The sequence below is a fragment of the Pistacia vera genome, unplaced genomic scaffold, assembly GCF_008641045.1.
Source record: "Pistacia vera cultivar Batoury unplaced genomic scaffold, PisVer_v2 Contig949, whole genome shotgun sequence".
Classification (NCBI taxonomy): Eukaryota; Viridiplantae; Streptophyta; class Magnoliopsida; order Sapindales; family Anacardiaceae; genus Pistacia; species Pistacia vera.
Window position 1 is genome coordinate 366,486 of NW_022196833.1, and position 24,708 is coordinate 391,193.

The 24,708-nt window shown below is 36.5% G+C and overlaps 4 protein-coding genes across 6 annotated transcripts; 3 read left to right on the top strand and 1 right to left on the bottom strand.

Moving 5' to 3' along the window:
• Positions 1 to 2,444: 2,444 nt before the first annotated feature.
• On the top strand, positions 2,445 to 4,182 carry LOC116120842 (peroxidase 64-like). Its single transcript, XM_031406811.1, has 4 exons — positions 2,445 to 2,687; positions 2,791 to 2,979; positions 3,195 to 3,357; positions 3,452 to 4,182. The coding sequence occupies exons 1-4, from the start codon at positions 2,481 to 2,483 to the stop codon at positions 3,832 to 3,834; spliced, it is 942 nt and encodes a 313-aa protein (XP_031262671.1). The 5' UTR covers positions 2,445 to 2,480; the 3' UTR covers positions 3,835 to 4,182.
• Positions 4,183 to 4,240: 58 nt separating this feature from the next.
• LOC116120843 (methyltransferase-like protein 23) lies at positions 4,241 to 14,688 on the bottom strand. 3 transcript variants are annotated; one of them, XM_031406813.1, is made up of 9 exons: positions 14,561 to 14,688; positions 6,573 to 6,677; positions 6,367 to 6,471; positions 6,200 to 6,286; positions 5,880 to 5,930; positions 5,618 to 5,711; positions 5,439 to 5,523; positions 5,156 to 5,309; positions 4,241 to 4,454 (listed from the first exon to the last, which is right to left on the bottom strand). In XM_031406813.1, exons 1-9 carry the CDS (start codon positions 14,588 to 14,590, stop codon positions 4,431 to 4,433), a joined length of 735 nt encoding a protein of 244 aa, XP_031262673.1. In that variant the 5' UTR covers positions 14,591 to 14,688; the 3' UTR covers positions 4,241 to 4,430. The 3 variants fall into 3 exon arrangements, with proteins under 3 accessions (XP_031262673.1, XP_031262672.1, XP_031262674.1); XM_031406812.1 differs by lacking the exon at positions 14,561 to 14,688 and having other exon boundaries at positions 6,573 to 6,744; XM_031406814.1 differs by lacking the exons at positions 5,880 to 5,930; positions 14,561 to 14,688 and having other exon boundaries at positions 6,573 to 6,744.
• LOC116120844 lies at positions 11,314 to 21,639 on the top strand. The gene is made up of 5 exons (XM_031406815.1): positions 11,314 to 11,604; positions 20,309 to 20,427; positions 20,804 to 20,861; positions 20,998 to 21,075; positions 21,214 to 21,639. Exons 1-5 carry the CDS (start codon positions 11,415 to 11,417, stop codon positions 21,405 to 21,407), a joined length of 639 nt encoding a protein of 212 aa, XP_031262675.1. The 5' UTR covers positions 11,314 to 11,414; the 3' UTR covers positions 21,408 to 21,639.
• Positions 21,640 to 23,937: 2,298 nt separating this feature from the next.
• LOC116120846 (DEAD-box ATP-dependent RNA helicase 36-like) lies at positions 23,938 to 24,659 on the top strand. Its single transcript, XM_031406816.1, has 3 exons — positions 23,938 to 23,959; positions 24,081 to 24,179; positions 24,263 to 24,659. The coding sequence occupies exons 1-3, from the start codon at positions 23,948 to 23,950 to the stop codon at positions 24,404 to 24,406; spliced, it is 255 nt and encodes an 84-aa protein (XP_031262676.1). The 5' UTR covers positions 23,938 to 23,947; the 3' UTR covers positions 24,407 to 24,659.
• Positions 24,660 to 24,708: the final 49 nt, after the last annotated feature.

The window sequence follows — 24,708 nt, forward strand, 5'->3', positions numbered from 1 at the left end:
AATCCAAGGTTAATACCCTTAGTTTGATTTATTTCAGATACCCACCCTTAATCTAACACTGTTTGTTTTATTTTAAAAGGTTAAGGGTAAAAGTGTCAACACACCACCGCTGACTGCTTTCCTTCTTCTTCTCCTCTTTTCCTTTTTGCCTTTTCCTTTTCTTTTTCTTCTTCTCCTCTCGTCCAGATTCTTTCTCTTTTTCTTCTTCTCCTTTTTTCTTCTCTCTTTCTTCTTCTCTTCTCTCCACCAGATTCTTCCTCTTCTTCTTTTTCTTCTCCTCTTTTTCTTCTCTCTTTCTTCTTCTCTTCTCTCCACCAACTGCTTCCCCTCTACCACTGTCGGGGAAAATGGAGGTTTTGGAGGTGGAAGGGTGGTGGTGTTTGTGGTGATGATTAGGACGGCCAACAAAGCCGAGATCGAGCCAAATGGGACCGAAATCGGGCGGTGGTGAGGGATTGCAATGGCGGTAGATGGGTGGAATGGTGGTGGTGGTGGTGGTGACTTTGGGGTTTCGAGAGGCAGAGAGGAGCGTGGTTATGGCTACGGCTGTGGCTGTGGGAGGGAGAGAGAAGCGGCAGAAGAGAAGAAGGGGGAGAAGAAGAAGAAGACAAAGATCGGGTGGTGGTGAGGGATTGTAATGGCGGTAGATGGGTGGAATGGCGGTGGGTGGTGGTGGTGGTGACTTTGGGGTTTCGAGAGAGAGAGAGGAGTGTGGTTGTGGTTGTGTTGTGGTTGTGGGAGGGAGAGAGAAGCGGCAGAAGAGAAGAAGGGGGAGATGAAGAAGAAGACGAAGATGGGAGGGTAGTTTGGTAATTGCCCTCTTCTGAATCCAACAGTGACTAACACTGTTAGTTTAATGGTGGTAATCTAGAATAAATGAAACCAGTGGTACTACTTTTAGATTTCGTTAAACCTCGGGTGGGAACATGTTGTTTACTCTCAAAAAAGCAACATCGTGAACCATCATCAGACAAGATTACATAATATATTTTCCTCGTGATTTGATTTCCCTCTATAATGTTTGCTCAATCAGTGATTATCAGTTATCCAGACGTAATCACTATCCCCATAATCTACTGTAGGAGACAGTGGTTCGGTAAAGGAGACAACAAAATATTATCTTTTGCATTCATTCTATAAAGGTAAAAAATAATGATACTACATTTATTATATTCTAACAAACTTGAAGCGTTAAATCATAAGATGTTTTATTATATTCTAACAAACTTGAAGCGTTAAATCATAAGATGTTTTATTATATTCTAACAAACTTGAAGCGTTAAATAATAAGATGTTTTATTATATGTGGATATTATATTAATAAAATAAAATATTATTTTAAAGATTATTATGAATATTTAAAAAATGTGTTTGGTTGAAAGGATAAATGGATGGTTATATTATATAAATTACTAAATTACTCTCTTTTTTAAATATTAATATATCAATATTTATTATTATTATTTTTTGAATAATTCTTTTAACCCCCAACTTTTTAGATTTAGCAAAAACACCATAGCAATAAAAAACATTTTAAACTTAACAAAAATACCCTTATCCACCTCAAGCCTCTACTAGCAGCCAACCACCACCGCTGGTAGTGCCACAGATATGGCCGTGACACAAGCAGTGCCACAAATTTGGTCGTGAAATATCGTTCGTTTTACTACCAAAAACTTGGCTATGAAACGTTAGCCGTTTCACGACCATAGATATGCCTGTGAAACAACCAGATTTAGCCTTTTTCGATATTATCCATAGTCGAAAAAAGCCTCACTAGCGCAGGTCGGCTATATACGACCGATCGTACGCCATTATGGTGACTTTTGACAGCCTCTAGTGGCGGTCGACGGTGGCTGGCAATGGTGGCTAGTTCTGGGTATAATGACATTTCTGTAAATAATGATAATAACAAAAACAATGTCGTCCAAAAAAATTTAAAAAGCGAGGACAAAAGTGTTTGCATGAGTGAATTGAGTGTTTTGTAAATGTTAACAAATATAAGGTTAATTTGGATCAAATGCTCAATTGTTTACAGGCAAACAAACATCGTCATCTGTTCAATTTGAAAAATATTATCTGTTATCTACAGCCCCAAAGAGCAAATGCATTGAATGGGTTACTTTATCGGAGGAAACATTCAATCATGAATATGCCTCAAAATTCAAGAAAAAGAAATATTAACCAACTTGATCATATATCTCTCAGCACATGTGAGGATGATTAAAGGAACTTAGCATGATTGAAGGTGAAAGGAGAGATGTGACAAAAGATTGTCTCACTAGCTGCTAGAATGCTTAAATTCTACTACTCCATTATCAAACATTATTGCTCAACAAATTCATACTATGGGGTCACGTTCATCATTGTAAATAGTAAATCTTTGTCCCTATAAATACCCTTTTTTAATGCTTAATTACCATACACACACACACACACACACACAAGACCTAGTTTGAAGAGCTGAGAAAGCCCTGATCATGGCTTTTAATGTGGCATTCTTGAGCTCACTCCTCATTCTTTCAGTAATTTTTTCACCAGGAAATGCATTAAGCTTGAATTACTATGACAAAACATGCCCTACTGCCGAGTCCATTGTCACAAATACTGTCAAGACTGCAACATCAAGAGACAAAACCGTCCCTGCAGCTCTACTTCGGATGCATTTTCATGACTGTTTCATAAGGGTATAGAAGTCCATATTCATCTTTACTAATTTTTCCTTTGGTCTCTGAAAGGTTTGTTTAACTAACTTAATTGCTTGTGTCTATTCTTTCTTTTTTTCTAAAGGGATGCGATGGCTCTATTCTGTTGAATTCAAAAGGGAACAACAAAGCAGAAAAGGATGCACCCCCTAATGGTTCATTGCATGCATTTTTTGTAATTGACAGTGCAAAGAAACAAATAGAAAGTGTGTGCCCCGGTGTTGTGTCATGTGCCGATATTCTAGCTTTTGCCGCAAGGGATGCTGTGGTCTTAGTAAGACAATCAAACTACCCAAATCTCCTCACTTTGTCTGCATACATGAGATCTAGTGATCTTGTATCATAAACTAAAAGTTTCTTAAAGACTAGACCAGATTAAAATTAAAATCACTCATTACATTTTTTTTTTTTTTTTTTTTTGGTAAAGAATACTGGGTTAAAACTTGTATGATTGATCATTCTGTTCATATCTTTGGATTAATTTTACAGTCTGGGGGCCCAACTTGGGATGTGCCTAAAGGAAGAAAAGATGGGAGAACATCAAGGGCTAGTGAAACTACAAGCTTGCCTGCTCCAACTTTCAACATCTCACAATTGCAGCAAAACTTCAGGCAAAGGGGTCTATCAATGGATGATCTAGCGGCTCTTTTAGGTAAATAAACCACAAATGCCCTAGACATGGCTAATCACATGTTCCATTTCCGAGAAGAAAATTTACCATGTTTTGTTTTAACCACCCTTTGCAGGAGCACATACTCTCGGATTTGCGCATTGTTCGTCATTTGAAAGCAGAATATACCCGCAGAACAGCGATCCTACGTTGAATCCTACTTTTGCTGACAGGTTAAGGAGTCTTTGTCCGGTCAATCATAAGGCAAAGAATCTTGGTTCTGCAAATGATCCTTCTCCAACAACTTTTGATAACACATACTACAGGCTTCTCCTACAACAGAAAAGCCTGTTTCATTCAGACCAAGCTCTGCTTACTAATCCAAAGACCAAAGGTTTAGTTTATAAGTTTGCTAGCTCACACAAAGCTTTTACAGAGGCTTTTGTGCACTCAATTATCAAACTGAGTAGCATCACAGGAGGACAGGAGGTCAGGAAGGACTGCAGGGTGGTAAACTAAGGTAATACCTTGTTTTAGTTTTAGTGAATTTTATCTTATGAAAACCTAGAAAATGCATAAACAGACTGGTTATCTAATGTATCTTACATTTTGGGGGTTGCAAGAACAGATAATTATGTCCGTTTTGCATTCACGTGGCTGAAAATCACATTGATTTATTGTAATGAATATCAATCGTTGAAGACTTTTATGCATAAATAAAAATTTGAAAAATAACGGGCAGCCTGTCCTTTGCCATTTGTTCAGGAGTTTCACTGCAGGCCCACCTAACCTTGTAAAAATTATGTTTTGGAAAAAATAATCTAGCTCTATCTTGCCCATTAGGGCCCATGTATAACAAAACTTGATTATGCTACTGTCAAGATGAGGATTAAGGTCAAGATTAGTAAAATTAGGTGATCAATGTCATCCAAGATATGATTTGGTTCTCCAAAAGTTTCACGAGTAATCATTAAAAGAATGCTAGCTGTATTCAATTGACAACTCTTAGCTGAAATAAAAACTTCAGGTAAGTATTTCAAACTTTGCAAATCTTGCTTCCTATGTCTTGAGAAATTAAGGGAGACAAACCAGTAAAGAGCAGGAAAGCCAGCTTCTCAGAGTGATGTCAAGTGCAGAACCTACCAGAGAGAGAAAGAGGATATGAAAGAATTGCATCAATTTCTGAAATAGGTAAAGGCAACGTTAAAACATTTATAGTACAAGACAAAATCCTTCTATTCATGCATACAATAACATAATTTCGTCCTCAACCTTACAGTGGGCAAAAAACTCAACACAGCCATACCCTGGCTCTATTCACATGTAGGAGATCTGACCCATCCAGTCAGATACCAAATTAATATCAGGAACACTACCATGTTGACTGACAGAGTACTAAACAACTGTTCAGAAAGCATTAAATCAAATCCGAGACAAAAATAATGTTCCATCAGTAAAGCAGAATAAATAGTACAAGAGATAACCAAAATTGCAAGTATACACAAAATCTCCCATGCCTGCGGTGGACTAGCTAGGAAGTCATTTTCTGATCAATAACAAACTTGAACTGACATCTATCATATGTCCTCAAATTGTCTACAGAGTGTTTTCGGGAAGACAATATCCTCAGAAAGGAATTTTCATTCAAAAATCACATTCCTTGACATTAATGACGAGTAGCACAAGTCCATAAACATTAGTCATTATACTGATTTGGATTATATTAATCACCTCACCACGGAGAATGAAGTTTCCTGCATTAGTCAAAAGCAAGCATAAATCAGAGATGCAGCACTGCAGACCAAGAGATGCTAAACCAAAGGCATTGGCAAGCAGTTACCTCAGTTAGTTCACCACTCAATACAATTTCTGCCAATTGGATGTTGCCACTTAGCCCTGAAGCCTTGTCTGGTGGCAAGAATGAAAAGCCATCAAGAAGTTTCACACACTTTAATCCCCATTTGACCATCAAGAACTCAATAAGATGATGACCGCTGCACATTACTAGCAACAAAAGAATTAGGTAAAAAAAGGCATGAAAATAGAAAAACCATCATAAGGTGCAGTTCTTACGATGGAAAATTTTTATCAGAACCTGAGACAGACAGACAAAATAAGAATACCTTCTATTATGATAAGTTGTTATGAAGACTGACCCTGGAGAATTTTTGAGCAGAAATGTCACGGTGGCAAAGAGATCATCAAAGGCTTACCAACAGTAACAGAAACAACATTTCAGTTCAAGCCAATTAAATATAAACAAATACAAACGAATCAAGGCTTCCAAAGCAAACAGTTTTACCACTTGTATCATAAAAAACATCAGCCCCAAGAATAATTTTCGGATGTAAATTGAAGACAGATGCATCCCAAACTCCCCATGTGAGTCCCATTACCTACAGCATAGAACTAAGTCTCCTTTAAAAGAACTCATAAGGGTATTGTGGTGCATATCAGCTCACACTAAAAACCTTATTTTATTTTATTTTTTTCATTTTTACCAACAAAATGTAAGCTCTCAGAGTAAATATGCAAAGCAGAGAAGATAAATTCTGATAGTTTACTTTACACTTCAGTTTATTCAATTCACACACACTTTTCATATTCTCCAACACCTGCACACAAAAATAAATTCTACTTACTGCAAGAACAAGTAAAAACACACTTCACAAATTAACTGCAACATGTCTGATGAATTTTATTATAATAACACACTCTGTGTGTATACTTTTTTCCTTTTTAAAAAAAAACGAGGTTTAAAAATCCCATATGCAAACCAGAAGCTTCTACTTCAAAAATTTCAAGAATCGACTAACATTTGAATTTAAATTGACTTGACCGAGTAGCAACGTAAAACTGAACAGTTAATCTAAAACACAGCTACCTCAATTCTATCTGAATCATCAGTAAGAGTTACATCTGAACCCACTTTTGCCGCAACCAATCCAGGCAGTGAAGTTCCTGCACCAAGCTGCAAAACTCACAATCACGTAAGAAATCAACACTAAGAACACAAAACGGGAGCTGAATGAGAACAGGAATTGCAAATACCTCGACTACGCTAACCCCGGAAAAGCGGAATCTCTGCTGCCAAACATACTCCGCCAGGATGATGCTACAAGGCCACACGAATAGCCCATACTCTTCTTTCATATTCTGGATCAGCATTATCAACAATTCCAAAGAGAAAAAAACCGATGTTACAATTCATATTTATACTTATTTTTATTTTTTCAGAGTTTTATTAAACAGAGTACCTCAAGAATGGAGATGGAGAAGGAAGGTTTATCTAATTCATTGCCGAAAAAATGCCGAGATATCGTTGACATACACTTATCAGAATTTTCGTCATCGACTTCCTCCTCGGAAGGAACTGCGTCAAACTTATTCATCCCGGTGGCAAACCACTGCTACAGGAGGCGCCAAGCAAAAATGGCCAGTCAGAAAGTAAGCAGCACAAAAGGGCGTCGTTTTGTTTTTGGTTCTTTTTAAATTAGGTGTATATGATGAGAGAAATTAGCTGCGTCATTCCATTCCATTTAATAATGAAAATCTTTTTTATTTTTTATTTTTTTTTTGTTAAAAATATGACGTGACACCCTTAAGTGTAATTAAAGCAGTAGAACTGTAGAAGGGATTAAGATGAAAAGATTTAAACATTTGTAGGTTAGAGTATAAATAAGAGAAGTTGATTTAAAATTTGAAAGGAAAAACACTTTCTCTCAGCTTCTCTTTCTCACAACAGATTCAAACACCTTTCTCTCTCTCGTTTTTTCTTCCAATTTTCTACAATTCTCAATTTCTTTGCTCTTTACATTTTTGTCATTCTTGTCATTCCCAATTAATTTATAATGGTTGAGATCCTTAAAGAAACGAAAAAAAATCATCTTACTCCCCATTGTACACCACTGGGTCACGAAATGAAGAGAAGAAGTTGTGGTGGAGCACTTCAATGACTGAGTTGCTCCACCAGAGAGGAGACGGCATCGATGAAAGACATTCTACTGGCGGAACAGGGAGGACAAGAGTTGAAATTGAAACTGAAGAGGAGGATGCCGACGCAAATTCAAGCGTCACATGATCGCTTAAGCGACCAAGAGTAAAAGCAAAATCGCTTAAGCGATCTAGTATATGACAAGATCGCTTAAGCGATCTGGATAACGATCGTGCATCTGGCGGAAGTTGATTCTGCCTCGGACATGATCGCTTAAGCGATTAAAATCGTTTAAAGCGACCAACGTTAAAAGCAAGGATCGCTTAGCGATCATGCATCTGGGCACTTATTTATTGTCTTTTTCATGATCGCTTAAGCGATCTACAGTAAAAGCGAAGACGCTTAAGCGATCCTGTGTCTGGGCACTTATTTATTATCTTGTGCATGATCGCTTAAGCGACCAATAGTAAAAGCAAGAATCGCTTAAGCGATTGTGCGTTTAAGGCAAAAGTTTATTCTGCCTCGACATGATCGTTTAAGCGATTTGTTATCGCTTACCGCAAGGTTAAAAGCAAAAGATGCTTAAGCGATAGAATATTGCTAAGCGATCGTGCGTCTAGTACTTATTGATTCTGTCTTGTTCGTGATCGCTTAAGCGACTAAGTTAAAAACATATAATCACTTAGGCGATAACATAAATACAACCGATCTCTTAAGCGACTAAGTCTAAATACACAGGATCGCTTAAGCGAGAAAGAAATCCTTAAGCGATCTAGCGTATTGGATTATTTTTATATGTATTTCACTAGATTGGTTAAGCGATTAACGCTATCTAGACATATAAGGTGTATGATTTATTCAGTGGACCATGCCCCATTATATATTTTAATTAAATTAGTTCTTTTCGGCTATATTAAACATATATGGTATAGAATATTTACATTTATATAAACCTATCTATATACGTTCGTTCAGTGACCATGACTATTATTATATTTAATTAATTATTCTTTTATGGCTATATTAACCATATATGGGTGGAATGTTTACGTCTATATTAAACATATCAGGTGTACATTCGTTCAGTGGACCGCACCTTATTATATTTTTTTAATTAAGTTCTTTTAACGGTTATATTAAACTATATAGTGTAGAATGTTTAAGTCTATATTAAACATATTAGTGTCCGATCGTTCAGTGGACCATGACTTTATTTATTTTAATTAAATTAGTTCTTTTATGGCTATATTAAACATATACGGTGAGAATGTTTACATCTATATTAAAAATATCAGGTGTACGATTTGTTCAATAGACCTATTTAATTAAATTATTTTTTTTACGGCTATATTAAACACATAAGTGCAGAATGTTTACGTCTATATTAAACTAATCAGGTGTACGATTCGTTTAGTGGATCATGACCGTTTTATATTTTAATTAAATTAGTTTTTTACAGCTATATTAACATAATGGTGTAGAATGTTTACGTCTATATTAAACATCAGTGTACGATTCGTTTAGTGGATATGACTGTTATATATTTTTAATTAAATTAGTTCTTTTACGGCTAATTAAACATATATGGTGTGAATGTTTACGTCATATTAACCATCAGGTATACGATTCGTTTAGTGGATTAGACCGTTATTATATTTAATTAATTAATTCTTTTATGCTATATTAAACATATGTGTAGATATGTTTACGTCATATTAAACTATCGGTGTCTCGATCGTTCAGTGGACCATGACCGTTATTATATTTTTAATTAAATTAATCTTTTATTATGGCTATATCAACATATATGGTGTGGAATGTTTACGTCTATATTAAACATATCAGGTGCACGATTCGTTCAGTGGACCATGACCGTTATTATATTTTAAATTAATAAGTTCTTTTATTGGCTATATTACACATATATGATGTAGAATGTTTACATCTATATTAAACATATTAGTGTACGTTTGTTCAATAGACCTATTTAATTAAATTATTCTTTTACGCGCTATATTAAACTATATGGTGTAGAATGTTTACGTCTATATTAACATATTATGTGTCACGATTCGTTTATGGATCATGATTGTTATTATATTTAATTAAATATTTCTTTTGCGGCTATTAACATATATGGGTAGAATGTTTACGTCTATATTAAACACATCAGTATACATCGTTCAGTGACCATGGACCGTTATTATATTTTAATTAAATTGTTATTTTAGACTATATTAAACATATATGTGTAGAATGTTTACGTCATTAACATATCAGGTGTACGATTCATTCAGTGGACCATGACCGTTATTTATTTAATTAAATTACCTCTTTTACACTATATTAAATATATATGATTTAGATATGTTTACGTCTATATTAAACATATCGGGTGTATGATTCATTCAGTGCGCATAGTCGTTATTATATTTTAATTAAATTAGTTATTTAGACTATATTAAACTATATGTGTATAATGTTTACGTCTATATAAACATATCAGGTATACGATTCGTTCAGTGGACCATGACCGTATTATTTTTAATTAAATTAGTTCTTTTCCTCTAATTAAACATATGTCCATAAACATGGAAAAGAATATTGAAGTAATTACCCTTATCGCTTAGCGATCTCGTCTATTTAGTCTTGGTCTACAGAGTGCATAGCAAGGGTTGCAGAGTTCAATTTTATATCAATATTATATTTTTTATATATTACTTTCTTGCCAATAACTAACAAAAATATAGAATACACATAGATCTTTCAGTTTTATGTACGTGTTAATCACAAAGACCGAGTGTTCTTTTTCACATTCTATTGAATTGAAAAAGATAATTATAATTAATAAAATGGATATTAAATAAACATTACGGAATTAATTTCTTACTCAAACGTTCACAATATCAAAAGATTTGATAACGATCGCTAATAAGTTATACCGATATATTAAGGGTTAGATAGATTTTAAAAAACATTTGCAGAGTCGCTTAAACCTCTGGTGTATCGCTTACTGGTTGCTTAAGCGACTGATATAAATAAGCCTGTACGCTTACGCGATCTACTGCCATATACCCGATTGCTTAGCGATCTGCTACCATATTGCTAGACTAATACCAATCGCTTAAGCGATCTGCTGCTATATACCAGCTTATACCAGATCGCTTAAGCGATCCATTAGCTCCAAAATACATTTTCAATCATCTTCACCTATAATCGGTGCTACCACCCCCAACTACGCACAATGCAAAAAATCATCAACAAATCTCACTCCTTTTACTACATTATCAACACACTCAAGAACTTAAACCACACGAAAAAATCAAAATCATAACCCAAACCCAATCCATCATTAAATCTTTGTAAATAGAAATATAAAATGCAAAGAGGTGATATACATCCTTGGACGAAATGTTAGGAGTAGGAAGAGACAGATCTTTGGCGAAGAGGATGTTAATGGCGGAGGAAGAAGAAGGTGTTAATGGTAGAGGAAGAAGAAAGTATTAATGGCGGAGGAAAAAGAAGATGTACTTGAAGAAGAAGATGTAGACGAAGAAGAAGATGCAGAGAAAGAAGAAGATGTAGACAAAGCTTAGAAGCAACAAAAACTAGGGGAAGGATGCGTTAATGACGGGAGGAAGAAAAAGAAGGTGTTTGGGTTTGTTTGCAAGATTTTTTACTCTTTGGAGACTTATATAATTTTTAAAAGATTACACAATTATTTATTAATCCTAATTAACCCCCTAATTATGTTTAATTAAGCTTAATAAAAAATAAGGCTATTTAGTTAAAATTTACAAACTCTATAACCTTTTAATTAAATTTTAAGTTAAAATGGTGTTTTAATAAAATGCCTGTTAAAACATTTTGAAATTGTGCCAAACGTACACGTAGCAAACGACGTCTAAACTTTTAATCCAGTGGACTACCATAATGAACGGTCAAGATTAAGAGATCCACACAAAAACCGCAATCAACGCACAATAATCGACAGTGGCCCACGAGTAAAGAAAACACATCGGTTTGTAACAGACGTCGTCGTTACATGCAATGATTATCATCTTTCAATTTTTTTTTTCTGTTCTGGAATCAACCCCAATCTTCGCCTTCTTTGTTCCCTCTGCAGCCTCGAAACACTGTGTTCACTGTTTGCTTGCTTACTTCAATGGCTTTCGCTCACTACTTGGTTTCCGTACCCTCTGCAGCCTCGAAACACGCCAAAACTCCAATAATGCCGTTTTCAACTTCTTCTCCTTCTTCTGTTGCGAAGTTTTCTCTGACTTTCGCTTCGTCTACTCTTCGATCGAAGGCTCGAAAGCTTTGTATTCGTAGGTTTCGCAGAATCGTACCTAAAGGTAATTTCTTTGGCTAATGAAAATTTCTTTTCTTGATCATGCGTTTTCTAGTTCATTTGCCGCGTAGTAAGTGATATTGGAAGCTTATGAAAATGAAGTTGAAATGATCATGTGTAGTCTTGAATTGACTTTTGAAACAAATTTTCAATATGTTGTAATTGTAAATGTTGCTAGGTAATTGGCAGGTGAGTGATCATTATGTAGAGCAATTCACAAATTGCTTGATTTTGCAATTTGTAACAATGATGAAATAGAAGCATTGTGAAAAGTTCAGTTTTGAGCTTGTAAGTTCTAAAAATTTTTGTTGAGCAGTTTAGCCATCACAATTGAGAAAAATATTGATTATCGAAGGCTTCACAATTGTTTAACTATAGTATATGTAGTATATTGTAATAAATCAGGCGTTCTGTTTTGGTTTTTGTTACGCGAGATTAAACATATAGGGTAAGAGATCGGGACCATTATATTAAACAATCATCTTCGAGTCGGATCATGACCACTGACTAGGACCTTAAGTTGAAGAAATTATTTGCGTGTAGGCGATGATTAACCCTATAGGGGGGGAAGGGTGGGACGTCTAGAGTACCATCAGGGGTACGAGGCGTGCAGGTGGACATGACCATAGTAGTGTGAGAATCTAAAGGAGTTCTTTTACGGCTCGGAGTAAACAGTATATGTGTAGATGGGTAGGCCATATAAACATATCGGAGGTGTACAGCGTTGCAGGGGACCAGGACCGGGAGGATACGAAGGAAAGGAGTGCGTGGTGAAGGGCGAGAAGGAAACAAGACGGGTGAGAAGGGGACAGCGAGCAAGGAATACAGAGCGGGGGTGGACGAGTTGGGCAAGGACCGAGGGAAGGAAAGGAGTTGGGGACGGCAGAAGGACACACAGAGAGGCAGAAGGTGGTACGGCGAGAGGCAGACAAGCAGGGGGGCGACTGCGGGGAGGGGGAGCAGACCGTGATGAGAGGGGAAGGACGGAGGGCGTGGACAGCTATAGGAAAACATAGATGGGGGAAAGGGGACGCTATATAACAGGCCGGGAACGAGCGGGGAGGGGAGCGGACGCGGTAGGATATGGGAAGGAAGGTAGGGCGTGGACGCGAGAGGGAAACAGGAGGCGGGGGGAAATGGGGACACGCGAGACGAAACCCATGCAGGAGACGCTGCGTGAGTAGGAGGATGACCTGTCGATTAGATTAATTAAGTAAAGTAATGCTGGGAGGGGTAGAGAACAGATATAGTGCAAGTAATGGGTACGGCGAGATTAACAGAGCATAGGGGGGACGATTCGTGCAAGGGACCAGACCGGGTGACGTGAATGGTGAAGGAAAGAGGCTGTGAATGGCGATAGGAACCAAGAGAGTGGGGAAGGTTTACGTCTAGAGTAAACAGAGCAGGGCCGAGGCGGTCAGGGGACCAGGACCGGTGGAGAGATAGGCGGAAGGTGAAAGAAGGGCGGGGAAGGGCGGAGGCAAGACAGAGATGAGGAACTAAGGGGGACGCTAGTAGAAACAGAGTAGGGGGGACGAGGGGTGCCAGAGGACCGGTGAAGCGAGGAGGCGGGGACCGGGGCGAGAGGACCAAGCTGGAGAGGTGTACGTCGAGATCAAACAGATTAGCGGACGAGTGCGGGAGCGGAGCATGATGGGGTGAGAGTGGAAGGAAGAGGGCTGGGCGCGCGAGATTAACAGAGTATGGCGGAGAGGTGTACGAGCGATAGGACACACTAGGGAGATAACAGGCGTTAGTGGCATGCGGGTCATGGACCGTGCGAGACTGGGTGATCAAGTAAAGGAGGGAGGGGAGGTACTAGAGAAAACAGAAGAGTGGAAAGTGGGGACGGCATAGGAAACCATGAGCGGTAATCGAGGCAGGCAGCGACCATATGACCGGAGGATATGGGGGAAAGGACCTCGGGACAGCGTATTAAAAGGAGGAGGGAGAAGGTGTACGCGAGAGGAAACTAGCGGGGGAGAGTGCATGCAGGGGACCAGAGTCTCTAGGAAGTGTAAGGAAAGGGAGTGAGTGTGACGACGTCTATAACAGTATAAGGGGGTTAAATGGGGAGCTCGCGTATGAAACATTCAGTGGGGGGGGGGGGGGGGGGGGGGGGGGGGGGGGAGGGGGGGGGGGGGGGGAGGGGCGGGGGGAGGGAAGACATCGGTTCAGCTGGACAATAGCCGGCTATGAAGGGGAATATCAAGTAGGGTGCTTAGGAGGCGAGATTAACGATGCTCCAGAACATGGGAAAAAGAAAGAGGGAAGGTAAATGTACGCTGAATCGTGCACTGACGCGATGCGCGTCTAGTAGGGGTCATGTCTACAGAGTCAGCTAGCAGATGGGGGCAGAGTTCAAAACAAGATAGATATAGTCTTTCTTGCCAATAACTACAAAAATAAAGTAATAACATATCTTTCACTTTTATGGTACTTGTGTTAATCGACAAAGAACCGAAGTGTCTTTTCACATCTATTGAATTAAAAAATAATAAAATAAAAAATATAAATATAACATTACGGAATATAATTTCTACTCAAAGTTCACAATGAGTTCAAAAGAGGATAAGCGATCGCTAATAAGTTATTAACGATATATTAAGGGTTAGATAGATTTTTAAAAACATTTGCAGAGTCGCTTAAACGATCTGGTGATGCGCTTACGGATGCTCTAAGCGCATATAAATAAGCGACGCAAGCGATCTACTGCCATATACCCATTGCTAATCGATCTGCTACCTACTAGACTAATACCAGATCGCTTAAGCGATCTGCTGCTATACCGACTTACCAGATCGTTAAGCGATCCATTAGCTCCAAATACATTTCAATCATCTTCACCTATAATCGGTGCTACCACCCCCAACTACGCACAATGCAAGAAACATCAACAAATCTCACTCCTTTTAACTTACATTACACAAACACAACTCAAGAACGTAAACCCCTTCCTCCTCGGAAGGAACTGCGTCAAACTTATTCATCCCGGTGGCAAACCACTGCTACAGGAGGCGCCAAGCAAAAATGCCAGTCAGAAAGTAAGCAGCACAAAAGGGCGTCGTTTTGTTTTTGGTTCTTTTTTAAATTAGGTGTATATGATGAGAGAAAATTTAGCTGCGTGGTCATTCCAAGTTTCCATTTAACAAAATAATGAAAATCTTTTTTATTTTTTATTTTTTTTTTGTTAAAAAATATGACGTGACACCCTTAAGTGTAATTAAAGCAGTAGAACTGTAGAAGGGATTAAGATGAAAAGATTTAAACATTTGTAGGTTAGAGTATAATAAAGAGAAGTTGATTTAAAATTTGAAAGGTAAAACACATTTCTCTCAGCTTCTCTTTCTCACAACAGGATTCAAACACCTTTCTCTCTCTCGTTTTTTCTTCCAATTTTCTACAATTTCTCAATTTCTTTGCTCTTTACATTTTTGTCATTCCTTGTCATTCCCAATTAAGTTATAATGGTTGAGATCCTTAAAGAAACAGAAAAAAAACTCATCTTACTCCCCAAATTGTAGGCACCACTGGGTCTACGAAAAATGGAGAAGAAGAAGTTGTGGTGGAGCAACTTCAGATGACTGAAGTTGCTCCACCAGAAGAGGAGACGGCATCGATGAAAGACATTCTACTGGCGGAACAAGGGAGGACAAGAGTTGAAATTGAAACTGAAGAGGAGGATGCCGACGCAAATTCCAAGCGTCGGACATGATCGCTTAAGCGACCAAGAGTAAAAGCAAAAGATCGCTTAAGCGATCTAGTATATGACAGAAGATCGCTTAAGCGATCTGGTATAAGCGATCGTGCATCTGGGCGGAAGTTGATTCTGCCTCGGACATGATCGCTTAAGCGATTATAAATCGTTTAAAGCGACCAACGTTAAAAGCAAAGGATCGCTTAAGCGATCATGCATCTGGGCACTTATTTATTGTCTTGTTCATGATCGCTTAAGCGATCTACAGTAAAAGCGAAGAATCGCTTAAGCGATCCTGTGTCTGGGCACTTATTTATTATCTTGTGCATGATCGCTTAAGCGACCAATAGTAAAAGCGAAGAATCGCTTAAGCGATTGTGCGTTTAGGCAAAAGTTTATTCTGCCTCGGACATGATCGTTTAAGCGATTTGTAATCGCTTAAGCGACCAAGGTTAAAAGCAAAAGATTGCTTAAGCGATAGAATAAATTGCTTAAGCGATCGTGCGTCTGAGTACTTATTGATTCTGTCTTGTTCGTGATCGCTTAAGCGACTAAGTGTAAAAACATATAATCACTTAAGCGATAACATAAATACAACCAGATCTCTTAAGCGACTAAGTCTAAATACACAGGATCGCTTAAGCGAGAAATGAAATCTCTTAAGCGATCTAGCGTATTTGGATTATTTTTATTGTATTTCACTAGATTGGTTAAGCGATTAACGCTATCTTAGACATATAAGGTGTATGATTTATTCAGTGGACCATGACCATTATTATATTTTAATTAAATTAGTTCTTTTACGGCTATATTAAACATATATGGTGTAGAATGTTTACGTCTATATTAAACATATCAGGTGTACGATTCGTTCAGTGGACCATGACTATTATTATATTTAATTAAATTAATTTTTTATGGGCTATAACCCATATATGGTGTGGAATGTTTACGTCTCTATTAAACATATCAGGTGTACGATCGTTCAGGGACCATGACCATTATTATATTTTAATTAAATAGTTCTTTACGGCTATATTAAACATATATAGTGTAGAATGTTTAAGCTCTATATTAAACATATAGGTGTACGATCGTTCAGTGGACCATGACCGTTATTATATTTTAATTAAATTAGTTCTTTTACTGGCTATTTAAACATATACGGTGAGAATGTTTACATCTATATTAAAATATCAGGTGTACGATGTTTCAATAGACCTATTAATTAATTATTTTTTTTACGCTATATTAACCATATTGGCAATGTTTACGTCTATATAAACATATCAGGTGACGATTCGTTTAGTGGATCATGGACCGTTATATATTTTAATTAAATTAGTTTTTTACAGCTATATTAAACATATATGGTGTAGAATGTTTTACGTCTATTAAACATATCAGGTGTGACGATCGTTTAGTGGATCATGACTGTTATTATATTTTAATTAAATTAGTTCTTTTACGGCTATATACATATATGGTGAGAATGTTTACGTCTATATTAAACACATCAGGTATACGATTCGTTTAGTGGATTACCGTTATTATTTTTATTAATTAATTCTTTTATGCTTATTAAACATATATGGTGTAGAATGTTTACGTCTATATTAAACATATCAGGTGTACGATTCGTTCAGTGGACCATGACCGTTTTATATTTTTAATTAAATAATTCTTTTATGTGCTATTTAACCATATATGGTTGTGAATGTTGTTACGTCTATATTAAACATATCAGGTGCACGATTCGTTCAGTGGACCATGACCGTTATTATATTTTTTACATAAGTTCTTTTATGGCTATATTAAACATTATGATGTAGAATGTTTACATCTATATTAAACATATAGGTTACATTGTTCAATAGACCTATTTAATTAAATTATTTCTTTACGGCTATATAAACTATATGGTGTAGAATGTTTACGTCTATATAACATTAGGTGTACGATTCGTTTAGTGGATCATGATTGTTATATATTTTAATTAAATTAGTTCTTTGCGGCTATTAAACATATTGGTGTTAGAATGTTTACTCTATATTAAAACCATCAGGTATACGATTCGTTCAGTGGACCATGGACCGTTATTATATTTTAATTAAATTAGTTATTTTAGACTATATTAAACATATATGGTGTAGAATGTTTACGTCTATATTAAACATATCAGGTGTACGATTTCATGCAGTGACCTGACCGTTATTATATTTTAATTAAATTACCTCTTTTACAGCTATTTAAATATATATGATGTAGAATGTTTACGTCTATATTAAACATATCGTGTAGATTCATTCAGTGGACCATAGTCTTATTATATTTTAATTAAATTAGTTATTTACGACATATTAAACATATATGGTGTATAAGTTTTTACTCTATATAAACTATCAGGTATACGATTCGTTCAGTGGACCATGACCGTTATTATATTTTAATTAAATTAGTCTTTTACGTCTAATAAACATATGTCCATAAACATGGAAAAAATATTGAAGATAAATTACCCTTAATCGCTTAAGCGATCTCGTCTATTAGTCTTGGTCTACAGATTGCATAGCAGATGTTTGCAGAGTTCAATTTTATATCAATATAATTTTGTTATATATTACTTTCTTGCAATAACTAACAAAATAATAGAATCAATAGATCTTTCAGTTTTATGTACGGTGTTTAATCGACAAAGACCGAAGTGTTTTTCACATTCTATTGAATTGAAAAAGATAATTAATATAATAAAAAATGACTAATATTATAATCATTACGGAATTAATTCTTCTCAAACGTTCACAATATCAAAGATTTGATAAGCGATCGCTAAATAAGTTTATTACCGATATATAGGGTATATAGATTTTAAAAAACATTTGCAGAGTCGCTTAAACGATCTGGTGTATCGCTTCTGGATTGCTTAAGCGATCTGATATAAATAACCTGATCGCTTAGCGATCTACTGCCATATACCCGATTGCTTAAGCGATCTGCTACCATATGCTAGACTAATACCATCGCTTAAGCGATCTGCTGCTATATACCAGACTTATACCAGATCGCTTAAGCGATCCATTAGCTCCAAAATACATTTTCAATCACTTCACCTATAATCGGTGCTACCACCCCAACACTCACATGCAAGAATCATCAACAAATCTCACTCCTTTTAACTTACATTACATCACACACACTCAGAACGTAAACCACTAAATCAAATCATAACCAAACCCAATCCATCATTAATCTTTGTAAATAATATAAAATGCAAAGGTGATATACATCGTGACGAAATGTTAGGATAGGAAAGACAGATCTTTGCGAAGGAATGTTATGGCGAGGAAAAGAAGGGTGTATGGTAAAGGCAGGAAAAGAAGAATTTGGCGAGGAGAAGAAGATGTACTGAGAAGAAGATGTAGACGAAGAGAAGATGCGAGAAAGAAAATAGTAGACAAAGCTTAGACAACAAAACTAGGGAAGATGCGTTAATGACGGGAGGAAGAAAAAAAGGTGTTGGGGTTGTTTGCAAGATTTTTACTCTTTGAGACTTATATATTTTTAAAAGATTACACAATTATTATATCCTAATTAACCCCCTAATTATGTTTAATTAAGCTTAATAAAAATAAGGCTATTTGTTAAAATTTACAAACTCTATAACCTTTAATTAATTTAAGTTAAAATGGTGTTTAATAAAATGCCTGTTAAAAAACATTTTGAATTGTGCCAAACGTACACGTAGCAAACGACGTCTAAACTTTTAATCCAGTGGACTACCATAATGAACGGTCAGATTAAGAGATCCACCAAAAACCGCAATCAACGCACAATATCGACAGTGGCCACGAGTAAAGAAAACACATCGGTTTGTAACAGACGTCGTCGTTACATGCAATGATTATCATCTTTCAATTTTTTTTTTTTTTCTGTTCTGGAATCAACCCCAATCTTCGCCTCTTGTCCCTCTGCAGCCTCGAAACACTGTGTTCACGTTTGCTTGCTTACTTCAATGGCTTTCGCTCACTACTTGGTTCCGTACCCTCTGCAGCCTCGAAACACGCCAAAACTCCAATAATGCCGTTTCAACTTCTTCTCCTTCTTCGTTGCGAAGTTTCTCTGACTTTCCTTCGTCTCTCTTCGATCGAAGGCTCGAAAGCTTTGTATTCGTAGGTTTCGCAGAATCGTACCTAAAGGTAATTTCTTTGGCTAATGAAAATTTTTTTTTGATCATGCGTTTCTAGTTCGTTTGCCGCGTAGTAAGCGATATTGAGTTATGAAATGAAGTTGAAATGATCATGTGTGTCTAATTGACTTTTGAAAAAATTTTCAATATGTTGTAATTGTAAATGTTGCTAGGTAATTGGCAGGGGTGATCATTTGTAGAGCAATTCACAAATTGCTTGATTTGCAATTTTAACAATGATGAATAGAAGCATTTGAAAAGTTCAGTTTTGAGCTTGTAAGTTCTAAATTTTGTTGAGCAGTTTAGCCATCACAATTGAGAAAAATATTGATTATCGAAGGCTTCACAATTGTTTAACTATAGTATATGACATGAAAAAAAAAAAAAAAAAAAAAAAAAAAAAAAAAACCTTTGCTATTTGTGGTGGCAAGGTAATTATCAACAATGAAGCAAGCATGTATGCGTCTTAAGCATTGAAGGATAGAGAGTAATGCATTTCCACGCATTAGTTAGCTTTTCTGTTGGCTGTCGTGAGAAATCAAACTGAGTTTAACTTGCACTGCCAATTAATTTTATGTCAAAGATACTGCATTGGAAGAAATATTCATGAGGAAACTTATTTTTGACATTTATTTACAAAAAGGAGGGAAATTTTCTTTAATAATTGAATTTTCATTGAATTTGTTGCTTTGCTATTTTATTTATTGTATATTCTATTTGCAGTTATTTCTTTTTGTGCTTGGTTGCATGTTATATTGACGGGTAAAGAATGCAACAATTATATTTGTGTACGATAACTTGAGTTCTTGGTCTACTTGCTATCAGCTGAGGCTAAGTCTCCAGAACCTGAAGTCAGCTCAGGTACAGATGCATTTACCCATTTCAAGCATCTGCTTCTGCCAATCACAGACCGGAATCCATATCTTTCTGAAGGAACAAGACAGGTGACCTTTCTTTATGGAGATATTATATTGTCCTTTCAATGATGAACATTTGTAGGAATTTGAAGTGCCTTGTTACATATTACGTATTTTTTATATTGCAAGTATTGACATAGGTTTATTAGGAGTATCAATATGGCGCTTTCTTCTATTTTTTACAATACTGTGTGAAACATTTACTGTGCATATGAGTTTGTGCTTGTAATGGAATTATAGAATATTGTTTCTCTTCCAATCTGAAGGAGTAAAGCAAAGTTTTAGCTGACGTGGTATTCATTAGCTGGATGGGCTTGCTAGCTTCTAGCTTTATTGATAGAATGGTATATTCTCTTACTTTGGTTACAATTATCTTATTCTATGGTTGTAACATTTTTAATAGGCTGCTGCAACTACTGCTGCTTTAGCAAAGAAGTATGGGGCTGACATTACTGTTGTGGGTATGTAAACTGAACTCTATTGATACCATTTTAGAATATGTTAGTGATAGAACTAAGCAGTAGAGACAAAGTTTTCTGGTACAGACCATTCTAAATGCGAGATTTCAGGGAAAATAGAACTTAATTTTCTTTGCAGTTATCGATGAAAAGCAGAGAGAATCACTGCCGGAGCATGAAAGCCAATTGACAAGCATCCGCTGGCATCTCTCAGAAGGTTTGTTTGTTTATATGGGATGAGCAAATTTCTCACTATAGGCTTCCAATCTGTATATCAAATACTAATTATCAACTTTCTAGAAATTCATCCTCTTGACCATTTATGTTGATAAGTTTTCAATATAATAAATTGTAGGTGGATTCCAGGAATTCAGATTATTAGAGAGACTTGGGGAAGGTAACAAGCCGACAGCTATAATTGGTGAGGTTGCAGATGACTTGAATTTGGATTTAGTGGTCATAAGCATGGAAGCAATCCATTCCAAGCATGTTGATGCAAACCTGCTGGCTGAATTTATTCCCTGCCCAGTCTTACTTCTGCCGTTGTAAATTTTTTCATAGACCAAGTTATTAATGAATTGTGTTGCAAAAGCCAGTTTTCTCTTGTTGGGCTTCTGTGATCTACAGCATTTTGACTTGTTAATTTTGCTTGATTCTGGCCTTATGGGTCTTTGGTTAAGAGTAAGATAATTGGTACCAGGGTTATTTCATTTAACCCCTGTAAAGGGACCAATCTACTTGTGTACTATCTTGATTGATCTGGCTTTTGTTTCTTTGTTAAGAGTGATACTTTATGTAAGATAAGTAGGGTGTAGTAGAACTTCATCTTCATGCCAAACCCAGTATGAGTTTCTCTCCATTTTTCTCCCTTTCTTGTATCCTCGGAAAAGTCAATGGCCTCATGTAAGGAGCTTGAGAGTGAGACCTGTTATAAGTTATTCTAAATTCTAGCTGCGTTTAACTTACATTGCTGACCTGTTCTCACTTCCAATTTTATCTCTGTTCTTAACACTGGACAGGTTTCGGTGAGTCCTTTGAAAAGTAACTGTTCTGTATCTGTGGAAACCAGGAACTAGGAAGGCACTCAATCTGAAAATGGTTAGTTCTTTGGAAAACTTTCAACTTCCCTGAAGTATAACCTTCTCTAGTCCTTGCTTACCGCAAAGCTCAAAGCTCTCTTCCTTCCCTCATTCTCTAGAGTTAGCTATGAGTGCCAATTCGATTGAGGTTCTTAGGAATGAACCAAATGTTGAGAGCGGACATTGGGGAAAGAGAGTGATTAGAGCAGATTGTTGATACATATCTGGTCTAAGTGGATGAGTTGATTCCACTTTTATAATCTATTAGGCTGACCTAAAATACTCTTGTTTACCCAAAGTATGGTGTTTTAAATTTCACCTGGAAGAGTACACCAGAGAAATTCAAAATGACTTTAGAAATAAATTGCATTGATAGTGGTAGATGCCGGTTCTAATGTGGTTGCCTCTCTTAAACAATGGAACCATTATAGGTAGCGATTTATCTGGACTAATCATGAGGGTTTATTTTTGAAGGGAAAAAGTTGATGGCGCTGCTGGGAATTCTTTTCTGGGCTTTAATAACTGCTGCTTTTAGAACATGTGGCTGTTTCTGATATGAAGCTCCCAAAATGGTCCAAGTCCAACCAACTTTTCCTCAACTTCACCTTGAAAGAACATTAATTACACCCTTTTAAGCATGGCTATATACCATATCATCTATGCAATCGGGCTGGTCAGAAGTTTGTTTATCACCGAACTCATAGATCACATACGTGGTGGTCCACAAAGCATATTTCTCTTGTTTTAGTTGAAATCAGTATGGCCAACATTAAGAAGGAAAGTTTCATTACCAATGAGGCTTAACCAGATGGTTAGGCTTGTGGTTTGAACTCACAATGTTTGGGTTAGAGTTCAAACATGATAATATAAACCTTACAATAATATTTTGCGTACTAACGGATTTTACTAATCAGTGTACTTACCTTTGTTAAAATCACATATAGTACCTATACTATGCGTATGGTATCCGTACGATGTTTTAAGTTAGTACACTGATTAGTAAAATCCGTTAGTACGCATAGCATTACCCTAGAACAAAAGCAAAAGTAACACAATCACGAATCCTATAATCAACTAAACGGGAAAATAAAATGTATAAAACTGCATCACATCAAATAACAAATCAGAAAAAAAACTATAACATGCTTATAATTCTGTGGTTAAGAAAATTTTATGATAAACCAGAGGCACTCAACTGAAATTTCTCAGCCAAATCAACCCATAATCTATAATAGAACCCAGACAAGAAAATTTTCAAGACAAGACATTAAATTATACCTTAATCCCAAGAGATTGAAGAGTAGAAACAGCAGAATCAAGGACTGGCTTGCGACGTCCCATGATTGCAATGGAGGCTCCATGTTTACCGAATTGTTTAGAAATCTCAAACCCGATTCCTGAACCACCCCCTGTTATCAAAGCAACTTTGCCCTTCACTATATCCGCCTTGAATGGTGACTCCATCTTCACTAACGACTACCAAATCCCTTTCTCTCGCTCTCTTTTTGTGCTCTTCCTCTTCTATTTTCACCTTCTTTTTCGATTACATGGTGGCTAGTTAGCAGTCGCATCGCATCACACAACGGGATTACCTCATTACCTGTGATTCCACTTGGCAGGCCAGTTAGTCATTGTAAAAGGGTGTGTTTATAATAAATTTTCAAAGCTTAGGGATTAATATGATATTGCCAGTCGATCTCGTCATAAATTATGATATTCCAAGGTTATATTCTAATGTTATTTTCTTGTCTATAAATCTTTCATGATGAATCTGACAATCAGCCCATTTTAGATACCAGAGAGATTATGTTCATCGTGTGGGGCGTACTTCAAGAGCAGGCAGAGGCGGGCGTGCTGTGAGCTTCGTTACCCAAGTGAGTAGTCATATCTTAGAGATGATATTGCAAGTTTCTTAAAATTATTCTTCACCCCTATTGACGTTGACCATTCGCCTAAATCTTCATGTAATTTTCATGTACATCTTCATTACTTAGATGAATCCTTCAATACATGAAGTGCTCGGTGAGGTCTACAAATTGAATTTTTTACTTTTGAGTTTCTGTATGGCTTTAAGGAACATGAGGTCTGTAATTCTAAATCATGCTTATTTCACTTAACCTCGGAGACCTGGGAAATTTTGCAGAATGATGTAGATCTTGTTCATGAAATAGAAGCTGTTATCGGAAAACAACTAGAGGGATTTGAATGCAAAGAGAAAGATGTTCTTTCTGATATTACTAGGGTAAGAAAAGATCTCTGCAAAGACTACATTGGTAACTGATCTTGACAGCATTCCAATTTGCTTAAGCATTGAAACTTTTGCAGGTCTACAAGGCCAGACGAGTTGCGACAATGAAGTCGATGGACAATGGATTCGAAGAGAAAGCCAAAGAACGGAAAAAACAGAAATTGAAAACACTAGCAGAAAAAGGATTATTGAAGAAAAAGAGAAAAAGATCGGTTAATTAGTTTGCTAATTAGTTTCCTTGTTTACACATTTAAGCTGCATTTTGTCCAGCAGCTTCCTAGAAATTTTAACTCTGAGATTACTTTATATTATAGATAATATGTGGTTCATCCTAGACCAGGATCAAGCTCTCCTTTGCTTTTTTCGGGTTGTCAAAGAGTTGAACAATTAAAATAGATGGAAGGGCAAAGGCCTTCGGTGTCCCCTTCTTGATGCTAATTTTTGTTGTATTTCTGTGGAACAGTTTTCTTTTTCTGAAATCATATTAGCCCACGAAAATTTCTCATTCCAAATTTGATACTTT

Coding starts and splice junctions, on each gene's coding strand:
- LOC116120846 (XM_031406816.1), top strand. Junction 24,180..24,262: donor TTCTTTCTGATATTACTAGG/GTAAGAAAAGAT, acceptor AAACTTTTGCAG/GTCTACAAGGCCAGACGAGT.
- LOC116120843 (XM_031406813.1), bottom strand. CDS start 14,590: ATGAATAAGTTTGACGCAGTTCCTTCCGAG. Junction 5,931..6,199: donor ATGATTCAGATAGAATTGAG/GTAGCTGTGTTT, acceptor TTTTGTGTGCAG/GTGTTGGAGAATATGAAAAG. Junction 4,455..5,155: donor TGAGTGGTGAACTAACTGAG/GTAACTGCTTGC, acceptor TCTCTCTGGTAG/GTTCTGCACTTGACATCACT.
- LOC116120842 (XM_031406811.1), top strand. CDS start 2,481: ATGGCTTTTAATGTGGCATTCTTGAGCTCACTCCTCATTCTTTCAGTA. Junction 2,688..2,790: donor TTCATGACTGTTTCATAAGG/GTATAGAAGTCC, acceptor TTTTTTCTAAAG/GGATGCGATGGCTCTATTCT. Junction 3,358..3,451: donor TGATCTAGCGGCTCTTTTAG/GTAAATAAACCA, acceptor CACCCTTTGCAG/GAGCACATACTCTCGGATTT.
- LOC116120844 (XM_031406815.1), top strand. CDS start 11,415: ATGGCTTTCGCTCACTACTTGGTTTCCGTACCCTCTGCAGCCTCGAAA. Junction 20,428..20,803: donor TTTCTGAAGGAACAAGACAG/GTGACCTTTCTT, acceptor CATTTTTAATAG/GCTGCTGCAACTACTGCTGC. Junction 20,862..20,997: donor GGCTGACATTACTGTTGTGG/GTATGTAAACTG, acceptor TTTTCTTTGCAG/TTATCGATGAAAAGCAGAGA.